This window comes from Berghia stephanieae, chromosome 14 (genome assembly GCF_034508935.2).
Source record: "Berghia stephanieae isolate SIO BIC M18660-M18661 chromosome 14, UCSD_Bste_1.3, whole genome shotgun sequence".
NCBI classification, from domain to species: domain Eukaryota; kingdom Metazoa; phylum Mollusca; class Gastropoda; order Nudibranchia; family Aeolidiidae; genus Berghia; species Berghia stephanieae.
In genome coordinates this window covers 19,756,943-19,776,942 of record NC_088373.1, presented here as the reverse complement: position 1 = coordinate 19,776,942, position 20,000 = coordinate 19,756,943, and the positions used below count along the sequence as shown (strand labels likewise).

The 20,000-nt window shown below is 36.0% G+C and overlaps 2 protein-coding genes across 3 annotated transcripts in view; one reads left to right on the top strand and one right to left on the bottom strand.

Annotated features, from left to right (window-relative positions):
* Positions 1 to 7,136: 7,136 nt before the first annotated feature.
* LOC144959836 (uncharacterized) lies at positions 7,137 to 14,138 on the bottom strand. The gene is made up of 2 exons (XM_078892617.1): positions 14,102 to 14,138; positions 7,137 to 11,787 (listed from the first exon to the last, which is right to left on the bottom strand). Exon 2 carries the CDS (start codon positions 11,655 to 11,657, stop codon positions 7,617 to 7,619), a length of 4,041 nt encoding a protein of 1,346 aa, XP_078748743.1. The 5' UTR covers positions 11,658 to 11,787; positions 14,102 to 14,138; the 3' UTR covers positions 7,137 to 7,616.
* Positions 14,139 to 18,266: 4,128 nt separating this feature from the next.
* The window catches only part of LOC144960145 (homeobox protein unc-62-like), a 25,070-nt gene continuing 23,336 nt past the window's right edge, over positions 18,267 to 20,000 (top strand). The window contains exon 1 of one of the 2 annotated variants that reach the window (XM_078893130.1): positions 18,267 to 18,396. The gene's annotated coding sequence lies outside the window, so the exon portion shown is untranslated. The remainder of the gene's footprint in view (positions 18,397 to 20,000) is intronic. The other variant, XM_078893131.1, reaches the window with a different exon arrangement.

The following is a 20,000-nucleotide window of genomic DNA, read 5'->3' as shown; positions in this document are numbered from 1 at the left end:
TCTATCTCTCTCTATCTCTCTTTATTTCTCTCTCTCTCTATCTCTCTCTATCTCTCTCTATCCTATCTCTCTCTCTACCTCTCTCTATCTCTCTCTATCGCTATCTCTATCTCTCTCTCTATCTCTCTCTCTGTCTCTCTCTCTCTCTCTCTCTGGGGAATGAGAAAGAGAGTGAGAGAGAGAGAGAGAGAGAGAGAGAGAGAGAATAAAGCAATTTTGTAATGTGTAGATATAGCCAGACCTGCCAACAACTGTGAAAATGTCGTAGAAATACGAATGTTTGGGGTCCTAATTGGCAATATATTAATATACAGAACTTGAATTCAATAAACTTCTTGAAAACAAAGTTTTATTGCCATAGCTAATATATAAAGAAGTTTAAAGCATTAATTTTATCTATTTAAACCAGTGACATCTATATATGAAGTCCTAGATTTAAACATAAATTGGTCATTTTTAATGGTAGTTATAATGTCTACTATGCAATCAGCACAGATACATGAGTAAGCTACTCATAATAAAATGGATGGATAGGATTAAGAATGAAGGAGTATGAAAAGAACACAGCAGAAACCAGTGGGAGAGGAAATAGGAAGAAGACGATGGAGGTGGATTGGACCCACGCTTAGAAAGAATGACTCCACTATAACAAAGAAAGTATTGGACTGGAACCCTCAGGACAGAAGATCAAGGGGAAGGCCACGAGGAACATGGAGAAGAATTAAAGAAGCTGATATACAGAGAAGTGATAAGACATGGAACGAGTTTAAAAAGTTAGCTCAGGATAGAGAAGGATGGAAACTGTTTGTTTGTGGCCTATACCCTGACCCAGGGTGAAAAATTTAATTATGGAGATGGATGAAAACTGTTTGTCTCTTGTCTATACACCCTGACCCAGGGTGAAAAATACAATTATGATGATGTTGATGCTATTACCCCTGACAACTATGACTTTTTCCAATTTCAAGTTGGCAGGTCTGGTATAAGTAATAGTCCGTGAGCGCTCAATCCTGCTGTCAAATGTAGTATATTGACTCACTCAATCCTAGAGATTTTTGCTACTTTTCAAAATTGGAGAGAAAAAATGTATTAAAAATGAGCATATGGATAGATAGTTTTATTCAACTACCATAAACATGTAAACATTACGAACATGAGCTTTGATAATACGTCTATAATTTGTCTCAGAAAAATGTAATAAATAGGCATGGGGTCAAAGTAACCTGGGTAAACTACGGATATAGCCGGTGTTAGGGTTGAGTGAGTTAACTGCACAATGACCCTTCTTTGCCGTCTCGGCCAACTCTCGTATGCACAGACAGACACTTTGTTGTGAGACTTCAATGGAATCAATAACAAAGGGTGACAACTCGGCCAGTGACGATAGTCTGACAGACTGACCCCACTGACCTTTTGCCAGTAACAAAAAACAAACAAAGAAAAAACAAAAACAAAACAAAAAAAAACAATTAAAAAGAAAGAACAAGCTAAAGCTGATGGAACCGTCCTGTTTTATGAAATATTTGCTTTTACTTTGTTTTTTGTTTTTTTTTTCTTTTTTTTTTTGTTTTTGTTTTTGTTTTTTTTTAATTTTAATAGGATTCAATAGGATTCAACGAGCAGCTCGGTTCAAAACAAAGAAAATCGGTACTTTTTATTCTTCATGCTGGCTAGAACTTTTCATATGTCTTGTGATCAGAATGTATAAAAAGTCAAAACTTGATCATATTTATAATGTTTTTTTCTCCTATGGATACGCTTTTATGCTCGTCGGAGAAATATTTCATAAGGGCGTCCGCCATTGTTCCGAGAGTTTAGAACCAGTTACTAAGTTACTATGCGTCATTACGAGGGAAGTGACATCACGACTGTTGAACCCTATCACCCTTGTCAAAAACTACAAATTCTGGGACGAAGGAAAACCTCGCAAGGTACACCTTTTAGCAGGTTTGACAACCGAACGCAACTATGGGCCTGTCTCAACATTGTTTATAACAAATGGACATTATTTTGCGTTGGTTTGATTGAGTGTAATTCCATTACAACAGTGAGCCCATTATATATAATTTGGGTTATCAGACCTGCTAATATGTACACGTCGGCCTCAGGGCAAAACCACCAAAGCGTGCAATTTAGAGGTTGGTGCGATTTGGTGAAATCAGACATGGCATTTCCTAATGGAGCGGAACAGTTGCGAACCGTTGTCAATCGATACGAGGGGAAAAAAAAACAAAACAAAAAAACACTGATTGCTTTTAATTATTGTCTTTCTTTATCATTATTATTTGTGTCTATTTGAAACTTCTCCTCATCCAAACCACCCCCCCCCCCTCCCCTTCCCCCCCGCTCTTCACTCCCCCCCCCCCCCCTTCCACCTCCCCCACCCCTCCCCGCTCGCTTCCCCACTCCACTTCTCCACTTCCCCCCCGCCCCCTCCTCCTCTCCTCCATCCGTGGCGGGCATTTCTTTGTCTTTTGACTTCCGGTTTTAACTCAGCCCGGCCAGTCTTTTTTTATTTTTTTTTTTTACAAAAAAATCTTTGTTTACATTTTTTTTTTAATATTTGGAGTGAACGATGTTGACATTTCTCAGCTCTCTCTTATTGTTGTTGTTTTTGTTTGTTTGTTTGTTGGTTTGTTTGTATGTTTTTTGTTTTGTTTTTTACTGCTTTTTTTGTTTTTGTTTTGTTTTTTTTAGACACGCCAGTTGGTTATTGATAATCAATAAGTTCTATCAATCCGATTACAAACGTTCAATAGTTACACTTAGTTTTGGTGCTGTCAAGATTTTATTTTCTGATCCCCACTGTCCTATACCCAGCAGTGATTGGGTAGCTGGATCTGTTTGATCTAGTTGAAATTTCCTTTGCGATAGACTAGCGTCCTATCCTAAGGATAGCAAGCAATTGCTATTGTCCGTTTCACGCTATGAAAATTCGGGATAAACTCCGGCTCCATGGGCCTATTGGCTCTGAAGGAATACTTTTATTTTCTTTTCTATTTTATTGCCCCCTTTCATGCTAGAAACCAATGTCTTGTATAACAAGAAGATTGAGGAGGAGGAGGAGGAGGAGGAGGAGGAGGAGGAGGAGGAGGAGGAGGAGGAGGAGGAGGAGAAGAAGAAGAAGAAGAAGAAGAAGAAGAGAAGAAGAAGAAGAAGAAGAAGAAGAAGAAGAAGAAGAAGAAGAAGAAGAAGAAGAAGAAGAAGAAGAAGAAGAAGAAGAAGAAGAAGAAGAAAGAAGAAGAAGAAGAAGAAGAAGAAGAAGAAGAAGAAGAAGAAGAAGAAGAAGAAGAAGAAGAAGAAGAAGAAAGAAGAGAAGAAGAAGAAGAAGAAGAAGAAGAAGAAGAAGAAGAAGAAGAAAGAAGAAGAAGAAGAAGAGAAGAAGAAGAAGAAGAAGAAGAAGAAGAAGAAGAAGAAGAAGAAGAAGAAGAAGAAGAAGAAGAAGAAGAAGAAGAAGAAGAAGAAGAAAGAAGAAGAAGAAGAAGAAGAAGAAGAAGAAGAAGAAGAAGAAGAAGAAGAAGAAGAAGAAGAAGAAGAAGAAGAAGAAGAAGAAGAAGAAGAAGAAGAAGAAAGAAGAAGAAGAAGAAGAAGAAGAGAAGAAGAAGAAGAAGAAGAAAAGAAGAAGAAGAAGAAGAAGAAGAAGAAGAAGAAGAAGAAGAAGAAGAAGAAGAAGAAAGAAGAAGAAGAAGAAGAAGAAGAAGAAGAAGAAGAAGAAGAAGAAGAAGAAGAAGAAGAAGAAGAAGAAGAAGAGAAGAGAAGAAGAAGAAGAAGAAGAAGAAGAAGAAGAAAGAAGAAGAAGAAGAAGAAGAAGAAGAAGAAGAAGAAGAAGAAGAAGAAGAGAGAAGAAGAAGAAGAAGAAGAAGAAGAAGAAGAAGAAGAAGAAGAAAGAAGAAGAAGAAGAAGAAGAAGAAGAAGAAGAAGAAGAAAGAAGAAGAAGAAGAAGAAGAAGAAGAAGAAGAAGAAGAAGAAGAGAAGAAGAAGAAAGAAGAAGAAGAAGAAGAAGAAGAAGAAGAAGAAGAAGAAAAGAAGAAGAAAGAAAGAAGAAGAAGAAGAAGAAGAAGAAGAAGAAGAAGAAAGAAGAAGAAGAAGAAGAAGAAGAAGAAGAAGAAGAAGAAGAAGAAAGAAGAGAAGAAGAAGAAGAAGAAGAAGAAGAAGAAGAAGAAGAAGAAGAAAGAAAAGAAGAAGAAGAAAGAAGAAGAAGAAGAAGAAAGAGAAGAAGAAGAAGAAGAAAGAAGAGAAGAAGAAGAAAGAGAAGAAGAAGAAGAAAAGAAGAAGAAGATAATAATAATAATAATAATAATAAATAATAATATAATAATAATAATAATAATATATAATAATAATAATAATAATAATAATAATAATAATAAATAATAATAATAATAATAATAATAATAATAATAATAATAATAATAATAATAATAATAATAAAGCGCACTTCAAAAAATAAACAGGACAAAAAGAACCGGAAGCGTTGTCACATTCAGTTGACAAGCCTTTTGAAAGCCTCGGGGGATAGATAAGGTTCTAGTAGATTCCACAACACAAATTAAAAGGATACACACACAGGTCGATAAGTAATCGATAAATCTCTTCATTATGGTAAAAATATAATCAATTAATTTCATTGGTTTCTGTCTCTAGTTAATAAGGGGAAGTAAAAAGGCATCAAGAGATTGCAGCAAATCTGACTGACTGCCTCGGGCTGTAATCGAGACACCTCAATCCTCCCCCTCCTTGCCCTCTCCTACTCATCCTTCCTACCTCCCTGTCTTTCTTCTATTGTAAAGACAAAGACAGAAAGAGCATTGGAGAAGAAAAGAAACTTGAGCTTTTACATAGCGCAATATCCACTAAATGTGCTCAAAGCGCTTTACAAAGGGTCCCTGGCCAACAGCAACACATAACATGTAGGACGAGACATGACGCCTGTCAGACAGAGACAACGCTGTTAACGGCCAGGTACTCATTTTACACCTGAGTACGGTGAGAGAATGTGAGTAAAGAGCCTTCTCCAAAGAGTCAACTATGCGCCGAGCGAGACTCGAACCCAGGACCACATAGCCGCACAGAGAACAGATACAAGGGGATTGTAGACACAGTAAGTCCTACCTCCCTGCCCTGTCTATGGTAGGAATGAAGGGAATGTTTTATTTTTTTAATTTTATTTTTTTTTAAGACCACATAGCCGCACATAGCCAGATATATGTTTCTTATCATCTCACTACGGTACAATGTTGGTGGGAACCGGATTCAAAGAAAACGATTTTAAAGATAAAACAACCAGAGACATCAGAGTTGATACTGCGGCTATGAGGTCTTGTGGCATGACACTCGCTTTCCGATCGGAAAGTCCTGCGTTCGAGCCTCGCGACTGACTCGGCGCATAGTTGAGTCCTTGGAAAAATCTCTTTACTCACATTCTCTCTCACCGTACTCAGGTGTGTAAAATGAGTACCTGGCCGTTAACAGCGTTGTCTCTGTCAGAAAAAAAAATGTAATATCGCCTAACAGGCGTCATGTTTCGTTCTACGTGTTTTACGTGTTGCTGTTGGTCAGAGACCCCTTGTAAAGCGCCTTGAGCATATTTGGTGGATATTGCGCTATATAAAATCTCAAGCTCATGCTCATTTGATAAAGCACTTAACAAATATTACCCCAATCGACTCGGTGTAAATACGTACCTGGCTCTATAGGCAGTGACGGATATTGTAAGAGTGTACGTCAAAAAAGGACGCCTAACAGGCAACTTGTACTATATGAAATGGGAATATTGTTCCATATGACGTGCCAGGGAAACAAATGACACAATGTGAAACGCATTGAGCATGGTAAATCCGTGGATATGGGATATAAATAAGTCAATGTAATTTATAATAAGTATTGGACAACAAAAGAACAGAAAGTTAAAAAAACAAACAACCAAGTAAGTAAAATTAATTTATGCATTTGACGAGTTTATTTATTTATTTATTTATTTATTATTTATTTATCTAATATTAATTTATTAACTTATTCATTTATTATTTATTTATCTAATATTAATTTATTAACTTATTCATTATTTTTTACGCTTTATTCATTTATAGGGCGGCTATGAGGTCTTGTGGTATGACACTCCCTTTCGGATCGGAATCTCCTGGGTTCGAGCCTCGCTCGACGCATAGTTGAGTCCTTGGAAAAGACTCTTTACTCACATTCTCTCGCCGTACTCTGTCCTAAACAATTGTAATATCGCCTAACAGGCGCCATGCCTCGTTCTACATGTTAAGTGTTACTGTTGGCTTGGGACACTTTGTAAAGCGCTTTGAACACGTTTAGTAGATATTACGCAATATAAAAGCTCAAGTTTGTTAACATTATGATTTCAAGGTGATTGCTCGCATAGTTTATTTCATGTCAATGAATTTAATCCTTATTTTGGAAAATAAATTAATTCTATAACTGAAACTGGAATTTTACAATTGTTGAAATAGAAAAGTGAGAAATATATATATATATATTAAAAGTTAATTAAATAACCAAAGTATTAGGTTAATGAATGAATGAGTTAATTAAGCAATTAGTTGATATCAAATGAATGACTGAATGAATGAATGAATGAATGAACGAATGAATGAATATATAAAAATAAATAGATTAATGAATTGAATAATAAATAGATAAATAAGTTATTTAAAAAATAAAGAAAGAAAGAAATATAAAAAATATAAATAATTATATAAATGAATAAATGAATAAGTAAATAAATAAATAAATAAATAAATAAATAAATAAATAAATAAATACCAACACTGGTTTTAGATCGAGCCTTTTGTTTTAGTGCGACCATTCTTCGTTCCCAAACAAATGGTACCAGATGACATAAAGGAGACGTTCCCAAGTCTCCCAAACCGATGACGTCACGAATGACCTCACATCCGGTTTATGGACGAAAAGGCAGATACTCACCAAGGCAGTTACGATGAGTCCCAGGATGCCGTCGGCCGGAGCAGGCATGTTTGGCAAGACCTCTCCGTTTGTCCTTTTATTTTTTTTTATTTTTTATTTATTTATTTTTTTTTGCCTTTCTAAATTTATTAGTTGTAGTTCTTTTTTGTTTGTTTGTTGTTGTTTTATTTCAATTTGTTTGTTCGTTTGTTTCTTTTTGTTTTGTAGAGAGGGCGAAGGTGGGGGGACGGGGTGGGGGGGGGGAAGTTGTTGAAAATACGACAAGAAATGGATTTTTGATTGAGTTCAGATAATATAAGTATTGATAAAATAATATAGTCTGTTGAAGCAGGGAACAATCACGAAGAAATTATGAAAAATATTTGCAATTTTTCGAGGATGTCACTTTGTGTTCTTTTACGTTTCATTGGGTGTTAAGTCCTAGAATTAGCTCATTTCTTATATATCATAATCATATCATATTATTGATAGTCAAGTCGTTGTTATAAATATTATACGCTATATACTCTTAAGCTGTCCCGCTTCGTCCTATTTTTCAAAAATAACGATTTACCAACAACGCATCAACGGGTTTGTTTTGTTTTTCGTAACGTCAAAATACTTGGTATATTATTATTTCAGGTTGTCTTTCTTTTATTTTGAAAGCAAAAGGGTGTCATAAAAAGTCAACCGGGTTGGTTTTTCGTAATGTCTAACCACGTGCGCATCTTTTGGCGTTTGTCTTCTCCAAAATCGACTGCTTTCATAGAACTATTTCCGGTCTTTTTGTAAGCATTTTTAAATTGGTCGACTCCGAGTGGCATCGGGGAAAGTGTAAAAGATTTGGATACTTTCGTCTCTGAGATGTGAATGCCTTTCAATACGAGTTTTGTGTCGGACATCAAAGAATGCTCGGTAAAATCAGCATTATCGGAGGAGGTACTACTACTCTTCTGCCGGCCTGGATTGAGCACGATCGCTGTGTCGTGTTCTGTGAGGTTTTCTTGAGTGAATTTCTGACGAAATGATGTCTTCTTGGCGTCTTGTTGGAGACGATCTTCTTCAGATTCAGATTGGCAATTCAGAAAATGTGATTGATCATCGTCAGTTGTTGGTGTTCTTCTTGTTTTCTCTTGGAAAGGATAATTTGACGACGGGTGCCTTGTAGACGTTTGGAGATTGCAATCTGATTCACAAAGGGTCTTGTTGTCTTCACCGTCTATAATTTCCTCCCGTGTAAAACTGCCCGTTGCTTTTGAATGAATACTTCTAGGACTATTGCAATCAGATAATATTCCAGATTTGGAACTATGTCTATTCCGATCTTCTCTGTTCTCAGAAATTGATGACCGTTGTTTCTCTGTGTCTGATAAATGAACCTTGACCTCCCCCAGTTTGACTTGATCGAAATAAAGAGAACAAGGATCGATGTTGCCGTTTGTTTCCGGTTTTGGAAAGATGAGACTATTCTCACTCAATGTCTGAAAAAATGTTGAACCTTCATCGAATTTCGTTCCACCTCTTTCATCTTCTTTCTTCTCATCAATGACTAAATTTGTTAAGGAAGGTGTTAAGTAAACGTTCTCTTCAACATTCACCTCCTTCCTTTTGCTTGCGATCTCCCTCTCAGCTTCTTTTCCCTCTTCTTCCTCACACTTTAAACCTGCATTCTTATTAGAGCTTTCTTCTTCTGTTTCCTCTTTCACGCTTTTCTCTTTACTCGTCTTCTTCTCCTTCTCCTTCTCCTCATCCTCCTCCTCCTCCTCAACCAACACTACCTTCTCCTCCTCCTCTGTCTCCTTCTCTCCTTCTTCAAACACACCAACACTTACTTGAGAAGCGGTACGGGAAGACACAAATGTATTTTGCAATACTTTCTCTTGGATATCATTCAGCGAAGGAGATGATTTAATTTTAGGTTCAGAGAATCCTTCGAAATCTTGTGGCAAAAAGTCGTTGTGCTCTAATTCAAGGAGGCTGCTCGTTGCCTTCTCCTGGTTGCTGCTGTCATCGGAACTCCCAAGATCCGTGTCCAAAAACGTGTCAGAAAAACTGCTGTGGTCTTGCACTGACCATTCGAGGTCTCCTCGTTGTAGGGCTACAATGTTTAGAACTTGCCTCAAGCTGTCATCTTCCTGTGAGTTGCAATCACCATATTTTTTCAGGAGGGCTTCCTCCCTCAATTTATCTATCTCTAGATCTCTCTGCGGAAGTATTATTGGCAACTTGAGCCTCCAATTTTGTGAAATGGATTGTTTTGAATAGGTTCGGGATTTTTCTACGGAGGTTGTGCTCTCTCTCAAGACAACGTCTTCGTCGTCGTAAGAGGCATCACTGACAGATAGTGTTGGTCTTTTTTGATGCACAGTTTGATGCGATGATTCTCCCTTTGCAGAAATTTCACTTTGTCTCGTATCTCTAAAAAATGCGTTTGAAATCGACGGGATCGTTCTACTTTGCTTTGATGATGTCGTTGGTGCTCGTTCTTTGCTAGAGGGAGTTTGTTCAATATCTGATGTTTTTTTTACGTGAAAAATGCGTGCATCCTTTTGTTTTGTTTTACCTCGATCCGATAGTCTGATTGATTCGAATTTAATTTCTTCACCGACGATGAAAGGATTATTTTCCACATGTGTTGCTTCGTTCAAAAGCGATGCTTGTCCGGGTGTTGTAGAACTTAACGTGGATCCGAGGACTGAGGTCTGATTAGCTAAAAGTGAATTTGATTTCAGCTCGACATAGCTCTTTTCCGCGTTTGGTTCTTTAAACTGAAAGTCTTCGATAAACGGATTAGAATTAATACTATCTGAGCATGGAATGTTCTTCGAACCATTGCGTTCAATCCGTGTCGAGTAGTTGCTTGTGGCGTATTGGTCAGTTGTATTTTCTGTAACCTTGCCTTTAAATGGAAAATTTGCAATGACATCTATCAAGGACTGAATTTTGTTGACGATCTTCACTGCTTGTTGTTCAAGAGTTTGCAATTCAGATTCATAAGCCGATCCTTGGTGTTTTCCTTTGCAGAAAAGGTTGGAGCTCTTCACCGTGTCACGAACACCTTTTATCTCCGTCAGATTTCTACTCTCCGGAATGGGAAGCGTTTCCTTTTGTGACAAAATCGTTCCCAGCTTACATTCCACAGCAACATCTACTTCCGTTGATTCTTTGGAATATTTTCGTTCAACACTGCAACTGTCGGGTTCTATTTTCGTCACCAAACGCTCATCTTCAAGGGAATCACAATCATCAATTATGTTACGATGCTCACGAGCAGATACCAGCTTTTGGTCCACACGTTCGTTTGAAATATTGAATTGAGCAGCGTTTTCTACGCTAAGCGTGACCTCGGAAAGCGTTGATGATTGTTGATTAATTGCAGGTATCAACAGCTGGCAACTTTCCCCCTGACCTATAAGGGCTTGGTCAGAAATATCAAACTGGGTGTATTCTTGGGCCGAAGAATCGGTTTCAGTTTCTTCAAAGACGTCGGAACGTTTCTCCTTTTGGTTTTCTGACTCAGTCAAAGATTCCCAAATCGAGTTCTGCCTTGCTCTGGCATCTTGATTCATAACATCATCGCTTTTATAGGTAAGTGTCAGGTTTGATTGCTCTGATCCTACAGAAAACAATCCTTCATCGTTGATCGATTTTTGATCGAAGTCTGAGTCATCGTCCAAAATCACCTCATCGGTGATGCTGGTCTTTGTGGAATTCTCCACATTAAGATCCTCGACTGCGAGATGATGACTCGGTTTTCTATCATTTTGACTTTCTATTTTCCCTTCATTGTTGACATTTTCTATACCCGTTTCGTCTAAATTTGGACAATCTAAGAAGGATTCTTTACCAACTTGTTCCTCCGCGAATCTAACTGCAGATCGACGGCCAGGTTTTTTCCTCGATGTTAATGGATCAATGAGGCTCTGAAGGAGGCCTGGAGCCAGAGGTGGAGAAGAATTAGAAAAATTCACGGATTGTTCTTCGTTAATGTCTTCTTGACTAGGGGATGATCTGCCCTTTTCGTGACCACTTGCTATACTCTTTTGATCCGGTTGTGAAGACGTCTTCGACCTGTTCCCTTTAAGTAAGGAACGATCTTCGGGAAGTATTATTGGGAACTTAAATTTGTAATCCCTCAAAGATGTTTTTTCTGAATAGTTTACAGATTTTTCCTTGGGATTTGTGCTCACTCCTGAAGACGACGGGTCTTCGTCGTTGTCAGAAGCATCGCTGCCAGGTGGTGTAGAGTCCGCTTGTCCAGTTTGTCGTGAAATTTGACTTCGTGATTTATCGTTGGAACTTTTCGGGATAGAAGGAGCTGTTGTTCTGTTTTGTTCTGAAAATGTGGTTGAGCTTCGCACTTTGCTGGAGCTGGTTGGAGCAGTCGATGGGAATCTGAGTTGCTCTGAAGATGTTGCTGCCTTTGATGTTTCTCTTTGACTCGCGTCCTGTGTCAAACGCAGGTCGAGGCTTTGTCTCTCATCGTTCTCATAGTCGCCCCGAGCTCTATTTCTGCCGTTACTGCTATTGGCGCCGCCGGTTTCCTCCTCCTCCTCCTCCTCCTCCGCTCCTTCCTCACGAAGATTCTCCTCGTCGTTGAAGGCGATAACAAGAATCAAGGGAAGTAATCCGAAAACTATGCCCGCAAACAAAGATACGGTTATTTCCCTCTGGATGGGGGACCATCGGTTGCCGTACAACAAGCACAGGATGTCGTCCACGCACATTCCGAAGACATTTATTACCCGACGGTCGGTCGCCTCGTGAGGATGGCTAGAGGCCGCCGGGATGTGGGGGTGGGGTGGATGGGTGGGTGGGGGCCGGCGGATGGATGTGTTGAGCTCTCAGGGCGATCACCTGCCATGTTCAGGGGAAGAAATTTAAATACAAAATTAAAACAAGAAAGAAGCATATGTTACAGTGAATGACATAATCAGTCGGATGGTGAAAAGGTTTGAACTGAGATATTGCCAAGTTTAGTGAGAAGGTCAATTTTTATCAAAAATGATTAAATCACTTTTTGTACATCTTCGGGAAATATCAAAGCTTAACTTCACTTATTAATATATTTTTTTTTACAGCTGGTCAAGTTGAAAAAGTATGAAATTTGAGAAAAGTTGTTGGATACTTTTCCCATACATCTGACCATAACTTCATGAAACATCACCCGATTTACTTCAAATATAGATTAAAATGCTCGGGGGGGGGGGGGGGGGGGGGGGGGGGGGAGGGGGGTATTCTTTCAGAAAATGCAAATGCAAAAAAATGCTAATCCAAAATTTTCACCGTTCCGACTGATTATGTCATGCACTGACACATATTTTCAGATTTTGCCTTCAAATTTTAATGATGTGTAGTCGGCCATTAATAATCAATATCACTCATGACTTAGACATTCTCATAAACTTCTATAATAGGATTCAATAGTCTAATGTCACGTCGGCGCAGCAACCAGAAGCTTGGTTCTAAACAAAGAAAACCGGTACTTTTTATTCTTCATGATGGCTAGAACTTGTTCACATGTCATGTGATCAGAGTGCATAAAAGCCAGAACATGATCAGATTTATAATGATTTTCTCCTCTGGACACACTTTTATGCTCGCAGGAGAAGTATTTCACAAGGGCGTCCGCCATTGTTCAGATAGTTTTGAACCAGTTACTAAGTTACTATGCGTCATTACGAGGGAAGTGACGTCACGACTGTTGAAGCCTATTGAAGGGAAATAAAAATTTCGTAATTTTACGAATATTTCCTAATAGTAGTCTGATCCGACCTAGTAGAAAAGCTCTATCTATAAATAGAATGAAGTTGACGTTAGCAGTGTTGATGTCTCTGTCCGAAAAGAATTGTAATATCGCCTAACAGGCGTCATGTCTCGTTCTACATGTTACGTGTTGCTGTTGGTCAGGGACCCCTTGTAAAGCGATTTGAGCACATTAAGTGGATATCGCGCTATATGAGAGCACAATTTTCATTTTCAACTTAAAAAAAAAAAATAACCGCACATGTAATATGTCAACAGCTGTTATGCAAGGAAACGCTTTCTAAAGTTAGGCTTTTTATAAAGATTAACAAGTATAGCTGCATATTTTCTTATTACATAATAATTAAAACCGACGTACACCTCTTTGCAGGTCTGATAAGATAATGATAACTTAATTCATTATGGGCTCATTGTTGTACTGGGAATCTTATTTTATTGAAATGACGCAAAATATTATTGTCCATGTCGTCCATTCATTACAACAATGTTAAACTAGGCCCCATAAATGCGTTCGGAGGTCAGACGTACATATTATATTTACAAGTCGGTTAAAAAAAACCCCATCAAATAGAAATATTTTAAACGACGTGATATTAATAATAATAATAATAATGATAATAATAATAATAATAATAATAATAATAATAATAATAATAATAATAATAATAATAATAATAATAATGATAGTAATAATAATAATAATAATAATAATAATAATAATAATAATAATAATAATAATAATAATAATAATAATAATAATAATAATAATAATGAATAATAATGATGATAATAATAAAAGTAATAATAATAATAATAATAATAATAATAATAATAATAATAATAATAATGATAATAATAATGATGATGATAATAATAATAGTCGTAATAATAATAATAATAATAATAATAATAATAATAATAATAATAATAATAATCATCATAATAATCATAATCATAATAATAATAATAATAATAATAATAATAATAATAATAATAATAATAATAATAATAATAATAATAATAATAATAATAATAATAATAATAATAATGATAATAATAATAATAATAACAACAACAACAACAACAACAACAACAACAACAACAACAACAACAACAACAACAACAACAACAACAACAACAACAACGACGACGACGACAATAACAATAAATCAAGACGTGCTATTATTATTATGAATCAATTTTTTGCCAAGTCTGATTCTGATAACCTCAAATTTTTACGCGCCCATCGTTGTCATGAAAATTACCCTCAAACCAGCGCAAAGTAGTTAGTGTTCATGACAACATAATAACAATGTTCAATCAAGCCCATAATGGCGTTCGGTTATCAGACCTGAAAATATGTGTACACGTCCATTTTTGATGCATTTCATGTTTTTGTACTTACTTCACATTCTCCATTTTGGCCGCCATTTTTGGGATAGGAAATGACGTCATAAAATATGTCTATTTATCTAGAAAAATAAAAAGTATGAAATTGAAATGAAAGAAACAACGAAACAAGATACGCTCTTGAAGAAATTTAGACAGCATAGCATTAGCTTATAGATTGAACGAAGAAGACGTCACTCTGGTCTTTATTATTGATTTTTGCCATCCACGTTTATGAGTTCTTCTCACTAAACTGTATGAACCAGACTATAAAAGTTCAAGGATACACATTGTTTTCTGTGTTGGTCCGTTATATTTCCGGATGGCAATGTTGTGAGCTTCTTAGCCAAGCGCATACTATCTATATCGAAGTTCACTTATTTGCAGGTCTGATAACCCAATTCATTATGGGCTCATTGTTGTAATGGAAATCTAAAAAAAAAAAAAAATGACGCAAAATATTGTCCATTACAACAATGTTAAACTAGGCCCATAATTATTGGATTCAGATGTCAGACCTGCATATATGTACACGTCGGCTTATATCATATGAAATCCTATCATATTATAACATACCATGCATATCATATCATACAAACAATACATTTTTTGTTTGTTTCTTGTTGTTTTTTTGTTTTTTTTTGTTTGTTGTTTATTCATCTTAACAACGCCACTACAACATAGAGAGAGAGAGAGAGAGAGAGAGAGAGAGAGAGAGAGAGAGAAAGAGAGAGAGAGAGAGAGAGAGAGAGAGAGAGAGAGAGAAATAAGTAGGAGTGAAATATCTGTTCAATGTTACAGTTATCGTTTAACGTTATAACAAGTGTAACTAAATGACAAATTGCCATATTTATGGACAATAAAGATCTAATATTATTATTATTATTATTATTATTATTATTATTATTATTATTATTATTATTATTATTATTATTATATTTCATTCCTCTGACGTGGTTCATTCATTCATCCAGTTTTGTTGATAAAGGGGAGAAACCCAAAACGTCCATTGTATCTGTTTTCGTATATATTAAATTGAAGCTTACATTCAATTTCACATTGTTATATATTTCTTCGAGCTTCGAGCAGCAACATTTACATAATATGTACCGCAGGGAATGTAAAGGGTTAAATTAAGGATGAAATGAAAAGTGATATCAATTTTGGGGCAGAGTGGCTCAGCGGTACGGTCTTTGCTTCGTACCCGAAAGGTACCGAGTTCGATCATCCGCCGATGCTCTGTGTGGCCTTGAGCAAGTCACTTCGCTCTAGCTCAATTTGCGACATACGCCTGGGTTATTCCAGTCTTCCCTTGGATAAGACCTATAGACAAATTTCCCCTATGGGATGAATAAAGGGAATTTTAAAAATTATTATTACTTTTTTTTTTTAAATAATAAAATGATCAGAAACAGGATTTTTGAGGGTTTTTTTAATTTTTTTATTTTTTATTTTTATTTTTTTTTCAATGCAAGAAATAGTATTTATTTATTCACCACTACAATGTACATAAAGTAACCCTGAGTTTGATGTAATTTGTGTCGATCGACGTGCATTTATTTTCCGGTCTGATAACCCAATTCCTAAAGCCTCATGGCTTTAAAAAAAAAAAAAAAAAAATAAAAATAAAAATCAACAAATAAATAATAAATAAATATAAATAAATAAATAAATAAATATTAATAATAAAATATAAATCACGCAAAATATTTGTCCATTATAACAATGTTAAAACAAGCCCGCACTTGTCCCCGTATAACCTGTTAATATGGGTCACAATTATTCGGTTCGTGATTCTAGACCTGATAGAGTAGTGAATACAGATTAGATCGAATGAATTAGCACGCTCAGAAGAAGAAAGAAGAGAAGGAAGAAGAAGAAGGAAGAAAGAGAGAAGAAGAAGAAGAAGAAGAAGAAGAAGAAGAAGAAGAAGAAGAAGAAGAAGAAGAAGAAGAAGAAGAAGAAGAAGAAGAAGAAGAAAGAAGAAGAAGAAGAAGAAGAAGAAGAAGAAGAAGAAGAAGAAGAAGAAGAAGAAGAAGAAGAAGAAGAAGAAGAAGAAGAAGAAGAAGAAGAAGAAGAAAAGAAAGAAGAAAAGAAGAAGAAGAAGAAGAGAAGAAGAAGAAGAGAAGAAGAAGAAGAAGAAGAAGAAGAAAGAAGAAGAAAGAAGAAGAAGAAGAAGAAGAAGAAAGAAAGAAGAAGAGAAGAAGAAGAAGAAGAAGAGAAGAAGAAGAAGAAGAAGAAGAAAAGAAGAAGAAGAAGAAGAAGAAGAAGAAGAAGAAGAAGAAGAAGAAGAAGAAGAAGAAGAAGAAGAAGAAGAAGAAGAAGAAGAAGAAGAAGAAGAAGAAGATGATGTGAATATTATAACAATAAAGCCCACGTTATGAGAGTGATGAAGAAAGATGAGTTACAAATATAAAGGTTTGGTTGTTTACCTCTCCCCTTACCAATCATTTTCAGTATTTTCCCAAAATGACAGGCTTACCCAGCAGAAAAAAATTATTTCTAAAAACTCAAACAATATCTCTACAAAGCAACTTAACTTTATGTTCTTATTAATTATAGATAGTTAGAAGATGACGTCACTCAGGTCTTTGTTATTGTTTTTGCCATCCGCGTTTATGAGTAATGCTCACTGAACTGTATTAACCTGACTATAATCGTTCATGGATACACACAGTTTTGTGTGGTGGTCCGTTATACTTCCGGATGGCAATGCTATGAGCTTCTTAGCCAAGCGCATACTATCTATACAAAGTTTGTGATGTACCAAATAAATCTGAATAAGAGAAAATGTATTTTGTGATTGTGTCGTAAGAAATGTGACGATTTTGCTGTAGGTGGTAAGGAGAGGGTTACATGGCCTGCTGCTGCATCACTTGCGTCAATTCTTGTGAAAATCTTAAATGGTATCACAAAAAACGCGAGGGGAACGAATGGTGGCTAAATTCTCTGCCGTATTCGTCATGTTGTAATGTGACTTCCCGCTTTGAGCTTGTTGAAATACGAGTGTAAAAACATGTATCATCATCATCATCATCATCATCATCATCATCATCATCATCATCATCATCATCATCATCATCATCATCATCATTATTATTATCATCATCATCATCATCATCATCATCATCATCATCATCATCATCATCATCATCATCATTGTTGTCATATTATTATTATTATTATTATTATTATTATTATTATTATTATTATTATTATTATTATTATTATTATTATTATCATTGTTTTTATCATCATCAGCATCAGCATCATCTTCATCGTTATCATCATTATTATCACTATCAAATTACGCCGTTTGTAAAATGCATTCCATATTATAGGAAAACAAACGTTTGATTTCAACATGAATCAGTCATAATATTATAGTCCAAATATTGAGCGAATCAGTTGTTACTAAAAAATCTTGCCAAAGATAAAAACACGAGTCTAAAGCGGCTCGAACTCGACACATTTAATGTCTCAACAACTCGTCCCTTTCATAATATTCCCTTTAACAAAATTAAAGATTAAATACAGTCAAAACTAACAGACGAGAAACAAAAACGAGGAAGAAATTAACGGGAGGGAATGGCCTTCTACTTTCACTTTTGGAAAGCTGCTCAGTAAGGCCCCTTTGATCGGCCTTCTAATTTGAGAATGGGCGTTTCTTACAACTTCGACTGACAGATGAGTGATTGAAGACTGACATATATCGACGGATCAGGCCAATTTTTTCAAAGGGTTTTGAACATACAGTTTTGATATGCGCCCCAAGTATGACAAATATTATGGTGAGATCTAATTAAAAATATTTGATCGAACCAGATTGTTTGTTTACACTCCTTCCACGAGTTTACTTCATTACAATGCAAATCTAGGCCATAAAATTTGACACATCTCGACAGGTTCCGAAAGTTACCGAAAGCACAACCGAAAATAACCGAGGAAATATTTTGAGGCTCTATCTGGGATTGTAACGCTGAAGAAACGAAATTATTCGCAGTATCAGTGTATTCTTGACAAATTTATCAAATTAATTTAAATAACTTATAAATTGCATCGGCTAAATCTGCACAATTTTGAATAAAATATCGGCAGCTTTCAAAGTCATAACACCTACATCTTAATATGAACCTCAGACATTGTCAGTCTTGTTGTGACGTCATGTAGTGGGCAGTGTCGATTTGGCATTTGAACGCCATTTTGACGATGAGTGACAATGTCTCTGGAGCCTGAACGGCCAGTGTCTTTGCGCTCAAAGATTGACATCTGTCAAGAGTTGAAAGCCAGGCAATTTACGAGATCAACCAGGTAGTCAGTAAAGACCAAAAGAGATCGATATTTTTGTTTACATCTAAGTCGATAGAATGGAGCCAATGATTTTGCTTAACTGGTTTTAAAATAAACAATTTGAATACCGAGACCGACTTGTTTTTAAAAGTCTATCACAGTCATAAATTTAACGTGCTCCTTGGCCAGGTATACAAGCACGATTTTGATTCGCCTCGAGCAAACAATTCACAAATACGACCAATTTGAATTTGTTCATTTATTTATGTCTTTCATTCATTCAATGAAAATGATAAATTAACTAAAATTATTGTTGTAAGAAAACTAACAGTTGATCCGTTTTGATGATTCCATAGACTTAGATAAATAAAGAGTGTGTAAGTGTACCAGAAGACTTCGGGACTTTTCCCGACACACATGTTTTGATTTTGAATAATTTCGGCTACGCTTGGGATTTGGGACGTTCGGCGGGTGACCCTAAATCTTGTTTCAAATTCATATCAACGCACAAAGTCGTTTTTTCTTTGTATTTTAATTTTAAAATTTTAATTCTTTCTCATCATACTTAATCATAATCAGCAACACTTGTTAATCACTTGGACTTTGACTTTGTTATTGAGTCACCACTGTGGGCCCGATATCAAATTCAAATGTGATTGAGACTTTATTTAAAAAAAAATAAAAATAAAATTCACTTCGTATTCGCATGAGCATACAAATGCATTGATTTAGTAGATGTTTTACATCATACAGCAACATGAAACTTTAACATGCGTTAAATAAAATCTTGAGAGAAAAACACCCTGTTGATAATGATAAATAAACAACAACAAACAAACTCAGCCCAATCCTTAGGAGTAGGAGTAGATAGGAGGAGTGCAAAATTGATAAATTTAAATTCAAATTGATTTTCTAACCATGGCCTTGTAATCAAGGTGTAGTTACTTATTTAACAAATTGTTGCGGTATAATTGTTAGTAGATTGGGAATACGGAATACTCTCAAACCAATAAAATCTTGTTTGTAATTGATGTTAGATTTCAGAATTTTTCGCCGGCCCTAATTGTGTGTGTGTGTGTGTGTGTGGGAGGGGGGGGGGGGGGGGGGGGGAATTGAATAGATAGACACCAGTAACAGGAATTAAAAAAAATTTTTTTTTTAGAAATCATAATCTCAAATTATTGCTCCAGTGGGGCAGACACCACAGACTACAGATCTTTTTTGCTTTCACCAGCTGAGTACCCAATCTTTGAGGACTGCTCACTCTAGGCTAATTCCTATTATGAAAAAAAAAAAGAGCTTTTATATAGCGCAATATCCACTAAACGTGCTCAAAGCGCTTTACGTGATCCCTGACCAACAGCAACATTTAACATGTAGGACGGGACGTGATGCCTGTAACTGTAAGGCGGTATTACAATTTTTTCGGACAGAGACAACCTTGTTAATGGCCAGGTACTCATTTTACACCTGAGTACGGTGAGAATGTGAGTAAAGAGGCTTATCCAAGGACTCAACTATGCGCCGAACGAGGCTCGAACCTAGGACCTTCCGATCCGAAAACGAGTGTCAAACCACAAGACCACATAGTCGCACAATTTGGCATTCAATTGAGATGAGTTTTT